This window comes from Thalassophryne amazonica, chromosome 9, assembly GCF_902500255.1.
Source record: "Thalassophryne amazonica chromosome 9, fThaAma1.1, whole genome shotgun sequence".
Taxonomy (NCBI): domain Eukaryota; kingdom Metazoa; phylum Chordata; class Actinopteri; order Batrachoidiformes; family Batrachoididae; genus Thalassophryne; species Thalassophryne amazonica.
In genome coordinates, this window is record NC_047111.1 from 4,805,705 (window position 1) to 4,823,859 (window position 18,155).

The window sequence follows — 18,155 nt, forward strand, 5'->3', positions numbered from 1 at the left end:
ATCAAGGATCCAGTGAACAATTTCATAATTATTTACTTTAAGTCTCAATAAAATGTTGATACAAAAAAACCTGTAAAGTCTACTTTTAGTACACAGAAAATTCACATAAGGGAATCAATAAAGAACTGGATCGATAATGGCATCGATATCGATAAAACCTTATCAATACCCATCCCTATCCACAAGACAACAGGGAGACAAGTAAGTGGTAACAATTACAATAACAGTATATTAACTAGCATTAGTTAATGGCATAATAAGTGTTAACTAAATGTGAGTTAAGTGTTAACTGTGTTTAGTAGTCATTTATTTATTAATGTGTTCATGTAAGTCGATGTAATAGTAAGCATGAATTTACAGCGAGTTAAGAGTTAACTGTGTTTACTAATCAGTTATTAATGTGTTATTGTAAGACGATGCAGTAGTAAGCATTAACTTACAAGGAATTAAGAGTTAACTGTGTTTAGTAATCAGTTATTAATGCCTTCATGAAAGTCGATGCAGTAGTAAGCATTAACTTACAGTGAATTAAGTTAACTGTGTTTAATAATCAGTCATTAACGTGTTCTTGTAAGTCGATGCAGTAGTAAGCATTAAGTTACAGTGAGTTAAGAGTTAACTGTGTTTAGTAATCAGTTATTAATGTGTTCTTGTAAGTCGACGCAGTAGTAAGCATTAACTTACAGGGAATTAAGAGTTAACTGTGTTTAGTAGTTATTAATGTGTTCTTGTAAGTCGACACAGTAGTAAGCATTAACTTACAGGGAATTAAGAGTTAACTGTGTTTAGTAATCAGTTATTAATGTGTTCTTGTAAGTCGACGCAGTAGTAAGCATTAACTTACAGGGAATTAAGAGTTAACTGTGTTTAGTAATCAGTTATTAATGTGTTCTTGTAAGTCGACGCAGTAGTAAGCATTAACTTACAGGGAATTAAGAGTTAACTGTGTTTACTAATCAGTTATTAATGTGTTCATGTAAGTCAATGCAGTAATTAAGAGTCAACTGATATGGTGTTCAGTATATGAATTAATACTTTATCATGAACACATTAATAAATTATTACGTTGTCCTAACTCACTATTTGTAAATGCTCATTACTGCATTAATTAACATACTCTTACTGGGAACTTTTTAGATCTACAGTCAGGTGCATAAGTATTTGGACAGTGACACGGTCACAGGTCAACTCAACCATGCGGAATTGTTTTTGCAAGACTTTTACCGCAAAATAAAAACAGAGCAAATGAGATGGTCAAGTGAGGGACACTGGGCCCATAAAAGAGACATGATGAAATTTAATATAGTAGAGAAATAAAATGTTAACTTCTGATTGATTGCCAGCTGTTCCATTCTAAAATTGGAATAACATGGCCCCAAATCCACACCACCCTGTGGAAAGAATTTTATGTGTACAGTAGTGTTCAGAATAATAGTAGTGCTATGTGAGTAAAAAGATTAGTCCAGGTTTTGAGTATATTTCTTATTGTTACATGGGAAACAAGGTACCAGTAGATTCAGTAGATTCTCACAAATCCAACAAGACAAAACCTTCATGATATGCACACTCTTAAGGCTATGAAATTGGGCTGTTAGTAAAAAAAAAAGGTAGAAAAGGGGGTGTTCTCAATAATAGTAGCATCTGCTGTTGACGCTACAAACTCAAAACTATTACGTTCAAACTGCTTTTTTAGCAATCCTGTGAATAACTAAACCAGTATTTACGAGGTCTGTTAGAAAAGTATCCGACCTTATTATTTTTTTCAAAAACCATATGGATTTGAATCACGTGTGATTACGTCAGACATGCTTGAACCCTCGTGGGCATGCGAGAGTTTTTTCACGCCTGTCGGTTACGTCATTCGCCTGTGGGCAGTCTTTGAGTGAGGAGTCGCCCACCCTCTCGTCGTTTTTTTTCATTGTTTAGGAATGGCTCAGAGACTTGCTTTGTTTGATAAAAAATTTTTCAAAAACTGTAAGGCACAACTGAGTGGACACCATTCGATAAATTCAGCTGGTTTTCGGTGAAAATTTTAACGGCTGATGAGAGATTTTGTGTGTAAGTGTCGCTTTAAGGACGGCCCACGGCGCCTGACGGCGATCTGCGCTCCGAGGCGTCGTCGTCTCGCTGTTTCAAGCTGAAAACTTCCACATTTCAGGCTTTGTTCACTCAGGTCGTCGTCAGAGAACGGAGAGGTTTCAGAAGAGGTCGGCATGAGGAGTTTATGCGGACATTCCACTATTAAAGGAAATTTTGTAATGAAAGAACGTGCGGGCAGATTCGCATGTCGGGCCGGACCCGACCGCGGGGGGTCGCGACAGGAAAAACACCTCCATTGGAAACCTTAACGGACAAGTTGGAACAGCAGTGTCTCAGACAAAGGATTTCAGCCGAGAGGGCTGGACCAGTGCTCACTCAAAGCCTGCCCACAGGCGAATGACGTCACTGACACGCGTGAAAAAACTCACGCATGTGCACGAGGGTTCAAGCATGTCGCACGTGATTCAAATCCATATAGTTTTTTTTTTTATAAAACTGCCAGTTAGTTTTCTAATACACCTCGTAGTTGTATAACCACAGTTTTTCATGATTTCTTCACATCTGTGAGGCATTAATTTTGTTGGTTTGGAACCAGAAGAATTTTACTCTCATCAGTCCACAAAATATTCCTCCATTTCTCTTTAGGCCAGTTGATTTGTTCTTTGTCAAATTGTAACCTCTTCTGCACATGTCTTTTATTTAACAGAGGGACTTTGCGGGGGATTCTTGCAAATAAATTAGCTTCACACAGGCGTCTTCTAACTGTCACAGCACTTACAGGTAACTCCAGACTGTCTTTGATCATCCTGGAGCTGATCAATGGGTGAGCCATCTGCCATTCTGGTTATTCTTCTATCCATTTTGATGGTTGTTTTCCGTTTTCTTCCACGCGTCTCTTTTTTTTTGTCCATTTTAAAGCATTGGAGATCATTGTAGATGAACAGCCTATAATTTTTTGCACCTGCGTATGAGTTTTCCCCTCTCCAATCAACTTTTTAATCAAACTACACTGTTCTTCTGAACAATGTCTTGAACGTCCCATTTTCCTCAGGCTTTCAAAGAGAAAAGCATGTTCAACAGGTGCTGGCTTCATCCTTAAATAGGGGACACCTGATTCACACCTGTTTGTTCCACAAAACTGACGAACTCACTGACTGAATGCCACACTACTATTACTGTGAACACCCCCTTTTCTACTTTTTTTTTTTTTACTAATAGCCCAGTTTCATAGCCTTAAGAGTGTGCATATCATGAATGCTTGGTCTTGTGGGATTTGTGAGAATCTACTGAATCTACTGGTACCTTGTTTCCCATATAACAATAAGAAATATACTCAAAACCTGGATTAATCTTTTTAGTCACATAGTACTACTATTATTCTGAACACTACTGTATGTCACCAAAGTTGATGATTCTTAGATTAGACTGGAACTTTATTAATCCCTTGGGAAGACTCCCTTGAGGACACTGAGGTTCCAGCAGCACTGTACAGCAGCACACGGGATAAGAAGCACACAGAGTATCAAAAATGAAAGTTGAAAAAAAAAAACTTCCTTCTCTCTGTGTTTTTAAACATACGGCGTCAGTGGTTTTGAAATTACACACATCTTGAAATGAGCTTGTTTGTTGGTTTCTTTTATTTCCAAAGCTGAAGGTCTCAGCGGTCAACAAGGTCACAGCTGAGAACATTTACAAATCAGTTCTGCAGCAGGAAAATTCTGTATTTAATGTCAGTTGGAATTTTACTCATATTACGAGGTCATGGGGACACGTCTACTCATCACACACATTCTCTCTGCGTGTCTGACACTTCCTGCCAGTGAAAAGATGATCCAATCTAATAGAAGACTGTGGCGACAGCACTGAGGTCCATGCAAAGCTTTCAGTAACACAGCACTGCTCCGCTCTGTCGGGGTTACCAGGGAAGGAGAAGGAGTTCATTGTTCATCAGCAATTTAATGGCGCCATTCATCCTCATTTCCCTTGAGAACAATCTATTGCACGAGAGGACAAAAATATTCTGTCCCTCTCTTTTTGGGTTGTAACACAAAAGTGTGGAGGAGAACCAGGCCACGGCTGGCATGGACATCTGACGTGGGGTGGGCAGCAGGATTTTAACAGCTTGGTTCGGGTGGGATGACGGTGGTAGTTAACAGTGTTGGTGTGAGTGCTCAGTACTTACATTTCTGAAGTCCAGTGTTCATCTGAGTGTGGGGGAGAAGCTGGAGGGGGAGGTCACCTGGCCCCGGCAGACAGGCCAGCATTTCACACAGACACTAGTGCAGCATGGGACACACACTTCTCCTCACACTGCACAGACAGAGAGAGAGAGAAGGTCAACAGTCAGACATAACTGCGGGGCAGCACATGGTGCGTGGAGATACAGAAACCCGGTCCAGACTAATAGAACTCTGTGGTTATTTCCCAGAGGCACGGGGTTGAGGGAGACATGGTTACCTTTCAATTAGAAACTGATTCACACCTGGAGCATCAGGTAAGGTGACATTTGATGCCAATAACAACTTCAATTAAACATCAAACGGCTCAAGTAAAACGGGCAGCCTGGGCCTGAGGGGCTGGCAGCTTTAAAAATCGACTCCGCCGTTCATCTGCTAACGGCATGTTAGACAGTTATTTGAACCCTGCTACCTACGTTCTTCCTCTCCACCACCACCAGACCTTGGCTGAGGAAATGAATGGCTCCATTGCAGCCAAAAACACTGCTGACAATCTGTAAGTCTGATCAATATCGCCATCCTCTGGACCTCAAACAAGCCTTTATTTTGAGGACATTAAACCACGGAGCCGGCTGGAGATGCAGTAAAAACAGGAATGCAGCCACTTTGTTCAATAACCTGATGTAATAGAGCAGGAGAACGTGTTAACTGTGCCCCACTTGGCTGACTGCTGTATTCAGAAAACCCCACAGACGCTCAGTTAATCAGCACTGAAGAAGAGTCAGGGAGCAAATTGCGTCAACAGAGTCCATGCCCTCCTCCTCTTAGTGCGGGAGGCAAGTGTGAACAAACAAACAGCGTCTGTGAGTGACGCAATTAACCACAGACAACCTTGGCATGTCTGCCTGCCACAGGGCGACGACTTAAAAGTGTCTTCCCCCCTGCAGTGAAAAGAGACAAGCGGAGGAAAGAGTGACAATGTGAGTGAGAAAGACAGGTGGTCCTTTTGGAAAAGGGAGCGCGGGTGGGGGGGGGGACTCGATTTAAAAGGCAGGAGCTCAAAAAGGTCAGGATGACAGCTCATTTAAATCCTCCCAGCAAGAGCAGACAAAAAAAAACAAAAAAAACAAGCATTAATGAAGCTGCCAGTTGTGCACAGATACCTGAGAGCCGAGCACCTTGGGGTGCTCCGGGGGCAGGATGGAGGGGCGACTGTATGTCACCACGCTGAGAGAGAGTTTGGGGCTGTTCCATCGCCTCGTTTGGTCTCATCCTCCCCTCTCTTCCCTGCTTTTCTGGTTTACAGACTGGACCGCCATACGGCAGCAGCGGCGCCTGCCCTTGATTCAGTGCGTCACCGTGCATTAACTTTAATTGGCCTGATATGTTATTCTTTCCCTCGGCCTTGGAGGACTGTAGGTGTACGACTGCTTGACATCAACAGGCAAGATTTCCAGCACTCTCATTTATCAGAGTGCCAAGATTTCACACAGCGATAACAGCAAATCTCTGACAACAGACAGGTTCAGGCTGCAGGAAAAATACATATCAAACACAACTGTGTTTGCTCGGGGTTTCAAAAGTGATGCGGTGGCAGAAGAGCGAAATTATGTGGGGGGTGATGGGGGAGGAGGAAAAAAATAAAATGGCAGCATAAACTGTCAGTCCATCTGTTATGAGAACACACACACACACACACACACACACACACACACACACACACACACACACACACACACACACACACACACACACACAACAGGAAAAAAGCAGCCAACAGGCCGTCAGCAAGCCTCCTCCCCTCCTCCCCCACAACACCCCTGAATGCCAGAAAAATGTGCAGCAGGGAGCGCAGCGCCAAAGGTCAGCCTATGGTAATGCCCAGGCTGGCACTCTGCTGTACAGTGCAGAGCAGGAGATGAAACACCACAGAAGGAAAACTGACATTGACTCAGCGCCGCCACAGAAACTTCAAATATAAATAACATGCCAAACGCTGACACTTTCTACTGCGGCACATGCCCCCACAGAGGCTTTTCAACATATGGACTATCTGGATGAGAGTGCACCGGACAGAGTGCACCGCCAGGAGAGAGTGCACCGGACAGAGTGCAGCACCCGGACCTAGTGCACCGGACAGAGTGCAGCGCCACGACAGAGTGCAGCGCCACGACAGAGTGCACCGGACAGAGTGCAGCACCCGGACGTAGTGCACCGGACAGAGTGCAGCGCCACGACAGAGTGCACCGGACAGAGTGCAGCGCCCGGACCTAGTGCACCAGACAGAGTGCAGCGCCACGACAGAGTGCACCAGACAGAGTGCAGCGCCACGACAGAGTGCAGCACTCGGACAGAGTGCAGCGCCAGGACAGAGTGCACCGGACAGAGTGTAGCGCCACGACAGAGTGCACCGGACAGAGTGCAGCGCCAGGACAGAGTGCACCGGACAGAGTGCAGCACCCGGACCTAGTGCACCAGACAGAGTGCAGTGCCACGACAGAGTGCACCAGACAGAGTGCAGCGCCACGACAGAGTGCAGCACTCGGACAGAGTGCAGCGCCAGGACAGAGTGCACCGGACAGAGTGTAGCGCCACGACAGAGTGCACCGGACAGAGTGCAGCGCCAGGACAGAGTGCACCGGACAGAGTGCAGCACCCGGACCTAGTGCACCGGACAGAGTGCAGCGCCAGGACAGAGTGCACAGGACAGAGTGCAGCACCGGGAAAGAGTGCACCGGACATAGTGCAGCGCACGGACAGAGTGCAGCGCCAGGACAGAGTGCACCGGACAGAGTGTAGCGCCACGACAGCGTGCACCGGACAGAGTGCAGTGCCAGGACAGAGTGCACCGGACAGAGTGCAGCGCCCGGACCTAGTGCACTGGACAGAGTGCAGCGCCCGGACAGAGTGCACCACCACAACAGAGTGCACCACCCGGACAGAGTGCACCACCACAACAGAGTGCACCACCACGACAGAGTGCACCGCCACGACAGAGTGCACCGCCACGACAGAGTGCAGCACCACGACAGAGTGCAGCGCCACGACAGAGTGCACCGGACAGAGTGCAGCGCCATGACAGAGTGCACCGGACAGAGTGCAGCACCCGGACCTAGTGCACTGGACAGAGTGCAGCGCCAGGACAGAGTGCACAGGACAGAGTGCAGCACCGGGAAAGAGTGCACCGGACATAGTGCAGCACCACGACAGAGTGCACCGGACAGAGTGCAGTGCACGGAGAGAGTGCAGCGCCAGGACAGAGTGCACCGGACAGAGTGCAGCACCACGACAGCGTGCACCGGACAGAGTGCAGTGCCAGGACAGAGTGCACCGGACAGAGTGCAGCGCCAGGACAGAGTGCACCGGACAGAGTGCAGCGACAGGACAGAGTGCACCGGACAGAGTGCAGCGCCCGGACCTAGTGCACTGGACAGAGTGCAGCGCCCGGACCTAGTGCACTGGACAGAGTGCAGCGCCAGGACAGAGTGCAGCACCCGGACAGAGTGCACCACCACAACAGAGTGCACTGGACATAGTGCAGCACCACGACAGAGTGCACCGGACAGAGTGCAGCGCCACGACAGAGTGCACCAGACAGAGTGCAGCGCCACGACAGAGTGCACCAGACAGAGTGCAGCGCCACGACAGAGTGCACCAGACAGAGTGCAGCACCACGACAGAGTGCACCGGACAGAGTGCAGCACCACAACGGAGTGCACCGGACAGAGTGCACCGCCACGACAGAGTGCACCGGACAGAGTGCAGCGCCATGACAGAGTGCACCGGACAGAGTGCAGCGCCACGACAGAGTGCAGCGCCACGACAGAGTGCACCAGACAGAGTGCAGCGCCACGACGGAGTGCAGCGCCACGACGGAGTGCACCGGACAGAGTGTAGCGCCACGACAGAGTCAACCAGACAGAGTGTAGCACCAGGACAGTGTGTAGCGCCAGGACAGAAACTGAGCTTGCTGAAGCTGGAGGTGCAGCTCCACAGGTGGCATGACTCAATGGTAATGCCCAACCAGCCGAACAGATGACTGGCCAAGTGGCTCAGCAGCCAACGTGAGGTGGGCAGATGCAGCCCCTCCTCTCCTGGGGGGAAGCAGTGTTTTGTGTGTGGAGGTCTCAGTGAGTCGGCTCGACCGGGCCTGTGGAGTGGGACTGACTCGGTGGAGTTTAGACAGGCATCAAACACCATCAGCCTCGTGCAGACTGTCACGATGGGGCTCTCAACGGATCCCAGGTGACTCGTCAAGCCTCCACCAACTCACTTATACAAAATGCAATAAAAGTGTGCAAATGTTTTCATTGCAGATCAATCAATCAATCAATTTTTTTTTTATATAGCGCCAAATCACAACAAACAGTTGCCCCAAGGCGCTTTATATTGTAAGGCAAGGCCATACAATAATTATGTAAAACCCCAACGGTCAAAACGACCCCCTGTGAGCAAGCACTTGGCTACAGTGGGAAGGAAAAACTCCCTTTTAACAGGAAGAAACCTCCAGCAGAACCAGGCTCAGGGAGGGGCAGTCTTCTGCTGGGACTGGTTGGGGCTGAGGGAGAGAACCAGGAAAAAGACATGCTGTGGAGGGGAGCAGAGATCGATCACTAATGATTAAATGCAGAGTGGTGCATACAGAGCAAAAAGAGAAAGAAACAGTGCATCATGGGAACCCCCCAGCAGTCTACGTCTATAGCAGCATAACTAAGGGATGGTTCAGGGTCACCTGATCCAGCCCTAACTATAAGCTTTAGCAAAAAGGAAAGTTTTAAGCCTAATCTTAAAAGTAGAGAGGGTGTCTGTCTCCCTGATCTGAATTGGGAGCTGGTTCCACAGGAGAGGAGCCTGAAAGCTGAAGGCTCTGCCTCCCATTCTACTCTTACAAACCCTAGGAACTACAAGTAAGCCTGCAGTCTGAGAGCGAAGCGCTCTATTGGGGTGATATGGTACTACGAGGTCCCTAAGATAAGATGGGACCTAATTATTCAAAACCTTATAAGTAAGAAGAAGAATTTTAAATTCTATTCTAGAATTAACAGGAAGCCAATGAAGAGAGGCCAATATGGGTGAGATATGCTCTCTCCTTCTAGTCCCCGTCAGTACTCTAGCTGCAGCATTTTGAATTAACTGAAGGCTTTTTAGGGAACTTTTAGGACAACCTGATAATAATGAATTACAATAGTCCAGCCTAGAGGAAATAAATGCATGAATTAGTTTTTCAGCATCACTCTGAGACAAGACCTAGATTTGGGTATCATCTGCATAACAATGAAAATTTAAGCAATACCGTCTAATAATACTACCTAAGGGAAGCATGTATAAAGTGAATAAAATTGGTCCTAGCACAGAACCTTGTGGAACTCCATAATTAACCCTAGTCTGTGAAGAAGATTCCCCATGTACATGAACAAATTGTAATCTATTAGACAAATATGATTCAACCACCGCAGCGCAGTGCCTTTAATACCTATGGCATGCTCTAATCTCTGTAATAAAATTTTATGGTCAACAGTATCAAAAGCAGCACTGAGGTCTAACAGAACAAGCACAGAGATGAGTCCACTGTCCGAGGCCATAAGAAGATCATTTGTAACCTTCACTAATGCTGTTTCTGTACTATGATGAATTCTAAAACCTGACTGAAACTCTTCAAATAGACCATTCCTCTGCAGATGATCAGTTAGCTGTTTTACAACTACCCTTTCAAGAATTTTTGAGAGAAAAGGAAGGTTGGAGATTGGCCTATAATTAGCTAAGATAGCTGGGTCAAGTGATGGCTTTTTAAGTAATGGTTTAATTACTGCCACCTTAAAAGCCTGTGGTACATAGCCAACTAACAAAGATAGATTGATCATATTTAAGATCGAAGCATTAAATAATGGTAGGGCTTCCTTGAGCAGCCTGGTAGGAATGGGGTCTAATAAACATGTTGATGGTTTGGATGAAGTAACTAATGAAAATAACTCAGACAGAACAATCGGAGAGAATGAGTCTAACCAAATACCGGCATCACTGAAAGCAGCCAAAAATAACGATACGTCTTTGGGATGGTTATGAGTAATTTTTTCTCTAATAGTTAAAATTTTGTTAGCAAAGAAAGTCATGAAGTCATTACTAGTTAAAGTTAAAGGAATACTCAGCTCAATAGAGCTCTGACTCTTTGTCAGCCTGGCTACAGTGCTGAAAAGAAACCTGGGGTTGTTCTTATTTTCTTCAATTAGTGATGAGTAGAAAGATGTCCTAGCTTTACGGAGGGCTTTTTTATAGAGCAACAGACTCTTTTTCCAGGCTAAGTGAAGATCTTCTAAATTAGTGAGACGCCATTTCCTCTCCAACTTACGGGTTATCTGCTTTAAGCTACGAGTTTGTGAGTTATACCACGGAGTCAGGCACTTCTGATTTAAAGCTCTCTTTTTCAGAGGAGCTACAGCATCCAAAGTTGTCTTCAATGAGGATGTAAAACTATTGACGAGATACTCTATCTCACTTACAGAGTTTAGGTAGCTACTCTGCACTGTGTTGGTATATGGCATTAGAGAACATAAAGAAGGAATCATATCCTTAAACCTAGTTACAGCGCTTTCTGAAAGACTTCTAGTGTAATGAAACTTATTCCCCACTGTTGGGTAGTCCATCAGAGTAAATGTAAATGTTATTAAGAAATGATCAGACAGCAGGGAGTTTTCAGGGAATACTGTTAAGTCTTCTATTTCCATACCATAAGTCAGAACAAGATCTAAGATATGATTAAAGTGGTGGGTGGACTCATTTACTTTTTGAGCAAAGCCAATAGAGTCTAATAATAGATTAAATGCAGTGTTGAGGCTGTCATTCTCAGCATCTGTGTGGATGTTAAAATCGCCCACTATAATTATCTTATCTGAGCTAAGCACTAAGTCAGACAAAAGGTCTGAAAATTCACAGAGAAACTCACAGTAACGACCAGGTGGACGATAGATAATAACAAATAAAACTGGTTTTTTGGGACTTCCAATTTGGATGGACAAGACTAAGAGTCAAGCTTTCAAATGAATTAAAGCTCTGTCTGGGTTTTTTGATTAATTAATAAGCTGGAATGGAAGATTGCTGCTAATCCTCCGCCCCGGCCCGTGCTACGAGCGTTCTGACAGTTAGTGTGACTCGGGGGTGTTGACTCATTTAAACTAACATATTCATCCTGCTGTAACCAGGTTTCTGTAAGGCAGAATAAATCAATATGTTGATCAATTATTATATCATTTACTAACAGGGACTTAGAAGAGAGAGACCTAATGTTTAATAGACCACATTTAACTGTTTTAGTCTGTGGTGCAGTTGAAGGTGCTATATTATTTTTCTTTTTGAATTTTTATGCTTAAATAGATTTTTGCTGGTTATTGGTGGTCTGGGAGCAGGCACCGTCTCTACGGGGATGGGGGTAATGAGGGGATGGCAGGGGGAGAGAAGCTGCAGAGAGGTGTGTAAGACTACAACTCTGCTTCCTGGTCCCAACCCTGGATAGTCACGGTTTGGAGGATTTAAGAAAATTGGCCAGATTTCTAGAAATGAGAGCTGCTCCATCCAAAGTGGGATGGGTGCCGTCTCTCCTAACAAGACCAGGTTTTCCCCAGAAGCTTTGCCAATTATCTATGAAGCCCACCTCATTTTTTTGGACACCACTCAGACAGACAGCAATTCAGGGAGAACATGCGGCTAAACATGTCACTCCCGGTCTGGTTGGGGAGGGGCCCAGAGAAAACTACAGAGTCCGACATTGTTTTTGCAAAGTTACACACCGATTTAATGTTAATTTTAGTGACCTCCGATTGGCGTAACCGGGTGTCATTACTGCCGACGTGAATTACAATCTTACCAAATTTACGCTTAGCCTTAGCCAGCAGTTTCAAATTTCCTTCAATGTCGCCTGCTCTGGCCCCCGGAAGACAATTGACTATGGCTGCTGGTGTCGCTAACTTCACATTTCTCAAAACAGAATCGCCAATAACCAGAGTTTGATCCTCGGCGGGTGTGTCGCCGAGTGGGGAAAAACGGTTAGAAATGTGAACGGGTTGGCGGTGTACACGGGGCTTCTGTTTAGAACTACGCTTCCTCCTCACAGTCACCCAGTCGGCCTGCTTTCCCGGCTGCTCGGGATCTGCCAGGGGGTAACTAACGGCGGCTAAGCTACCTTGGTCCGCACCGACTACAGGGGCCTGGCTAGCTGTAGAATTTTCCACGGTGCGGAGCCGAGTCTCCAATTTGCCCAGCCTGGCCTCCAAAGCTATGAATAAGCTACACTTATTACAAGTACCATTACTGCTAAAGGAGGCCGAGGAATAACTAAACATTTCACACCCAGAGCAGAAAAGTGCGGGAGAGACAGGAGAAGCCGCCATGCTAAACCGGCTAAGAGCTAGTAGCTGCGCTAAGCTAGCGGATTCCTAAAAACACGCAAAGTGAATAATGTGTAAATAATTTAGAGGTGATTCAGCAGAAGGAGTGCTTTAGTTAAGGCACGTAAAGATTACACTGGGAAACAAATCGTAATCTAGATAACTAGATCAATCTAACTGCGCAGATTAAACAGCTAACAGATACAGAAAAACACCGCTGTGCTCCGGAACAGGAAGTGATACAATACCGCAGTGAGAGATAGAGAAAAGTCACGTTGCCAAAGCACAAAGTGAACAAGAGATCTGAATGGTTTGTGTTATGAGTCAAATTGCTGTTCAAAAGTTGAACTATATATTCTTTTCATTCCCTGGCGGGGAAGGAAACAAAAGAAGGTATTTGAAAGATAAAACTGCAAAGAAAGAAAGAAAGAAACAGGATACGAGGAAAACATTTGGGAAGTCATACCAGTGCCATTTACACCATGATTGTTTCTATGTCCTCAAACAATGCAGATCTGCTTTTGCTAGAAGTTTGGGAGTTGGGCAAATTGCACAGGAAACTAGAAGGGCTTTCAGACAGCACAGACCCCCCCCCAAAAAAGAAGATGAGACCAGATGTCCTCGATTTTATGATGTGTGTTTCTACTGTGTACAGTGACTGAATGAAGGTAACACAGAAAAGTTTCTTACTTGACTGGATCTGAATTTTTATCCAAATCTCCAACTGTGTTCCAGCGTGGCTGACTTCAGAGGGCACTGCACATCTGCCCTCTCATGCCCTGCCCAAATTTGGTCCCTCCTGCCTGTTTTCCTCCACCTTCTCAAACCAACCAGCAGGATGAACAGTTCCAAAGTAATGTCCGTAGGCAGAGTAAAGCTGTGCATCTGAGTGTGTGATTCAGTGCTCAATATGGCGACATGTCGACTGTTTCGGCTTAATTTGAAGGCTGGTATGTACATTTCCAAAAGTGATCGCCAGTCAGCGATTTAAATTTTTCATCTTGTTAGAGCACGCCACCTTTTTGTGTGTGTGTGTGTGTGTGTGTGGCTGCAGTGAGCACTACAGGTTGAAATTATTTTCAGAAAGGCGTTTTGTCATCACAGAGATCAGTTTATTGCCATTTTTCTCTGCAGTCACTCAAACGCCTGCTGCTGACTGCATTAAAAGTAATCAAAACATCAGATGTAGAAATCTCACATATAATACACAGTTTTCAGTTTTTGACTCTCATTTACATATAGTTGGACAATAACACCTCCAAATATATTTTTGCTATGCAGACTTGGCATGTGAATCTCATCAGTGACAATTCGATACACATCTCGATCTACTACCAGTGATACGATAGATACAGTAGTGTTCAGAATAATAGTAGTGCTATGTGACTAAAAAGATTAGTCCAGGTTTTGAGTATATTTCTTATTGTTACTTGGGAAACAAAGTACCAGTAGATTCAGTAGATTCTCACAAACTCAACAAGACCAAGCATTCATGATATGCACACTCTTAAGGCTATGAAATTGGGCTATTAGTAAAAAAGTAGAAAAGGGGGTGTTCACAATAATAGTAGTGTGGCATTCAGTCAGTGAGTTCATCAATTTTGTGGAACAAACAGGTGTGAATCAGGTGTCCCCTATTTAAGGATGAAGCCAGCACCTGTTGAACATGCTTTTCTCTTCGAAAGTCTGAGGAAAATGGGACGTTCAAGACATTGTTCAGAAGAACAGCGTAGTTTGGTTAAAAAGTTGATTGGAGAGGGGAAAATGTATACGCAGGTGCAAAAAATTATAGGCTGTTCATCTACAATGATCTCCAATGCTTTAAAATGGACAAAAAAAAAAGAGACGCGTGGAAGAAAACGGAAAACAACCATCAAAATGGATAGAAGAATAACCACAATGGCAAAGGCTCACCCATTGATCAGCTACAGGATGATGAAAGACAGTCTGGAGTTACCTGTAAGTGCTGTGACAGTTAGAAGGCACCTGTGTGAAGCTAATTTATTTGCAAGAATCCCCCGCAAAGTCCCTCTGTTAAATAAAAGACGTGCAGAAAAGGTTACAATTTGCCAAAGAACACATCAACTGGCCTAAAGAGAAATGGACGAATATATTGTGGACTGATGAGAGTAAAATTGTTCTTTTTGGGTCCAAGAACCGCAGACAGTTTGTGAGATGACCCCCAAACTCTGAATTCAAGCCACAGTTCACAGTGAAGACAGTGAAGCATGGTGGTGCAAGCATCATGATATGGGCATGTTTCTCCTACTATGGTGTTGGACCTATATATCGCATACCAGGTATCATGGATCAGTTTGGATATGTCAAAATACTTGAAGAGGTCATGTTGCCTTATGCTGATACAACTAAATACTAGTGTAGTGATTCACAGGATTGCTAAAAAAGCAGTTTGAACATAATAGTTTTGAGTTTGTAGCGTCAACAGCAGATGCTACTATTATTGAGAACACCCCCTTTTCTACTTTTTTTTAACCAGTAGCCCAATTTCATAGCCTTAAGAGTGTGCATATCATATCATATTTTTTTTTTTTTTTTTGCTAGCTTGCACTCGGCCGAGACGGACGCACTTTTCTCTTCTCCCTCCCTCCTTATCTTTCCTGCTTCTGTGGCGTGTTGTCTGTGAGGCTGCAGCTTTGCTCTTCTGGAAAACGACAAAAATGGATCTGTTAAAGTGGTCTCTGAACGCAATTGACACAATTTTTTCTACAAGACATTCGGGGGCGGAGGACCCGACCTGTCCTGCCGGGACGCATGTGATGGGTTACGTGATGGACTCGTGGAGGAGATGGCAGGTCATGTGCCTTTACATGCTTTCTGTGGAGGACATCGAAGATGTGTACATATTCGGCTTGGTGGTGACCGGCTTTCTGATGTGTGGAGCGGGCACTATGCTGGTTTACCGGAAAATCAAGAAAGTGGAAGCAGCTTTGATTGGTCCTTCCAGGCTGCCCTACATGATTGATTCGATTGGGAAGGCAGTGGCTGCGCAGTCGGCGGGGGTTAACTGCGCGTTGGAAAACATCTCGAGCAGGATTGCAGCCCTGGAAACCCGCTCTGACCGTCTGTGAAGACCACATTCTACATTCAGATGCATTGAGAGCCACTCTGTTCTCAGAACTGTGGAATCTTTCAGGCGTCTGCTAATCTGGCTATTCATTTGGCTTCCCCAAATACAGCTGCACTTCAAGGTCGCTGTGATAAAACCTCCTCAGAAGATCAACACTTAAGCCTCGCTCCCTGGTCTTCCCCCCTCCCTTCAGCTTCTCCAGCTCTGATGTTGACTGTGTTAGGACTGTTCAGGACTGCTCAGACTGCGCAGGGCTGCCCCCTCCCCCTCCAGGATTGTCGGACAAGGCCGCTGACGGTGCCAAACAGGCTGCCTCCGGAGTGTTCTGATAAACTGGACCTATTCAAATCTCGGTTGTCGTCCTGTGTCCTTGTTTTTGTCTGTGTGATTATTGTTTTTCTGTGCTGATGGGGATTTTTTTCCTCATTGCCACTGTGTAATGCAGCGGCTATGAGGGTTTTTTTTTTTTTCTCCTTTTCCCTCGTGTTTTGCTTTCATATAAATGTTTTATGTACCGGGCCGGCCTATGTGTTGTGTGTTGTGTTGTTTGTTATGGGTCAGTGTTGGTTTGCTCAGCCCTGCTGTTGACCAAGGCAGTGATGTACATCTGGAGCTGGTCCCCGGGCGCCTAATGGCGACTTCTGCTCCTACTGGCAATTAGGATGGGTTAAATGCAGTAGACACATTTCATTGTGCAGGGAACATGTTCTTCTGTGCATATGACAATAAAATTTCTTTGAATCCTTGAATCCTTGATTACTTTTAATGCAGTCAGCAGCAGGCGTTTGAGTGACTGCAGAGAAAAATGGCAAAAAATGGATCTCTGTGATATACTCAAAACTTGGATTAATCTTTTTAGTCACATAGCACTACTATTATTCTGAACACTACTGTATAGCGATACATGACAGACAATACGATGTAATATGATTCACCCCTGTTCCAGATTCAGTGTGATTTGATATGTATGTGACGGCAACTCAATTCCTCACAATGCGATATGATGTGACTTGGTGCGATACAATGCGATTCAACATGATGCAAATAAATTATACCAAAAATTCAAATAGAAAATAGAAGCTGTAATTCAGTATGGTACTATGGTATTCTTCTTCCGATTTTACTAGAGGCAGAGGATTTGTTTTACTCCTTATAAGCAGCAAATTTACCAGATTCAACATTGAGGAACAGGAATCAGTTCCCTCAAATTTGGAACCTGCTTCATCACACTGTCAGAACTTAAACAGCAAACAGTAAGACAACATCACTCTCAATGAGTGACTTAAAGTGAGTCACTCATTGACAGAGTACAACCTTGGCAAAAGTAATTTGCGATACTTTCTTACCAGTTTTGCCAGAGCTCGGTTTACAATCTGCGGCTGTGTCGATACTGTTTAGCAGCACGCCATTCTTTACAAACGACCTACATCTTGTTATCTATTTAGACAAAGCGAAGGTCAGTGGTGGGCACAGATAACAAAAAATTAACTTTGATAACAGATAATCAGATAACTTAAAAGTTATGTTTGATAAATATAAACCGACAAACGACCCAAAAATGTATCGGAAGTTACAGATAACCAATAAATTCCAGTATTGTCTCTGGTACACTTGCAACTACTAACAAGCTGATTTTGAGTTTTCACACCACGATCGCTTTTGGAAGCATCACAAGGGATGACAGACCCAAACAATGAGTCAGCATTTCTGTCTTTGAGCATCCTGCCCCCTGCTGGAAGCTCCTGTTTACTACATGGCTTCCAGCACAGACGGAAGCTGAGAGGCACTATGAAGCTCAACTCTACTCAATCGCAACGCTGCCGTCAGGCGGAGGTCTTGGAAAATAAAGCAGTGCTGAGTTATGGTTTGGTGTATAAATAAAATGAATACTGATAGAATATGTTGTGAAAGTGTAGGAACACGGACCCACAACAGGGGGCGCAAATGAACGGACAATGGAGAAGGTAAATAACAAGTTTTACTGTTGTGAAACGAGCACAACCAATACAACAATCAACAATTGGGATTAAGCCGAATTCTGCTGGTGTCGTGTGGGCAGGCTCGAAGGTAGGAGACGTCCGTCCGAGTCAAACGGAACCACCCAGATCTCCTCTGCCACCGAACCCTGGAAATACTGGAACCGCCAAGTCCCGAAGTCCCAGGTGGCCACTGCCTCCGCTCGTCGGATCCGGTACTGCTGGCAAGAGAGAGCAACAAACACACAGGTGTGGATGCGGCTGCACCCAGTAACACGGAGAGGGAAGAAGCCGCCCTCCACCTCTCGTCACGTTTTAAAACAGGAAGGTGAGTACTTATCCAAGCAATTGGCTTTCGTAGTCAGCTGTCCTGAAAGGTTTAACACGTATTATCAAATATACAGAATATGCTGCAGAGTAGTTTACCTCTATCTCAAGGCGATATCTCGGCACTGAGGTGGAGACGCCGTCCTCCTGATATACCTCGGTGCTGAGT

The 18,155-nt window shown here is 45.0% G+C and overlaps 1 protein-coding gene across 1 annotated transcript in view; it reads right to left on the bottom strand.

The window, feature by feature from the left end:
* Positions 1–18,155, bottom strand: part of fam222ba (family with sequence similarity 222 member Ba) — a 188,067-nt gene that overhangs the window by 39,334 nt on the left and 130,578 nt on the right. Inside the window, exon 2 of the mRNA XM_034177517.1 lies at positions 4,223–4,350. Within this exon, the coding sequence (XP_034033408.1) occupies positions 4,223–4,304 (82 nt within the window). The 5' untranslated portion in view covers positions 4,305–4,350. The remainder of the gene's footprint in view (positions 1–4,222; positions 4,351–18,155) is intronic.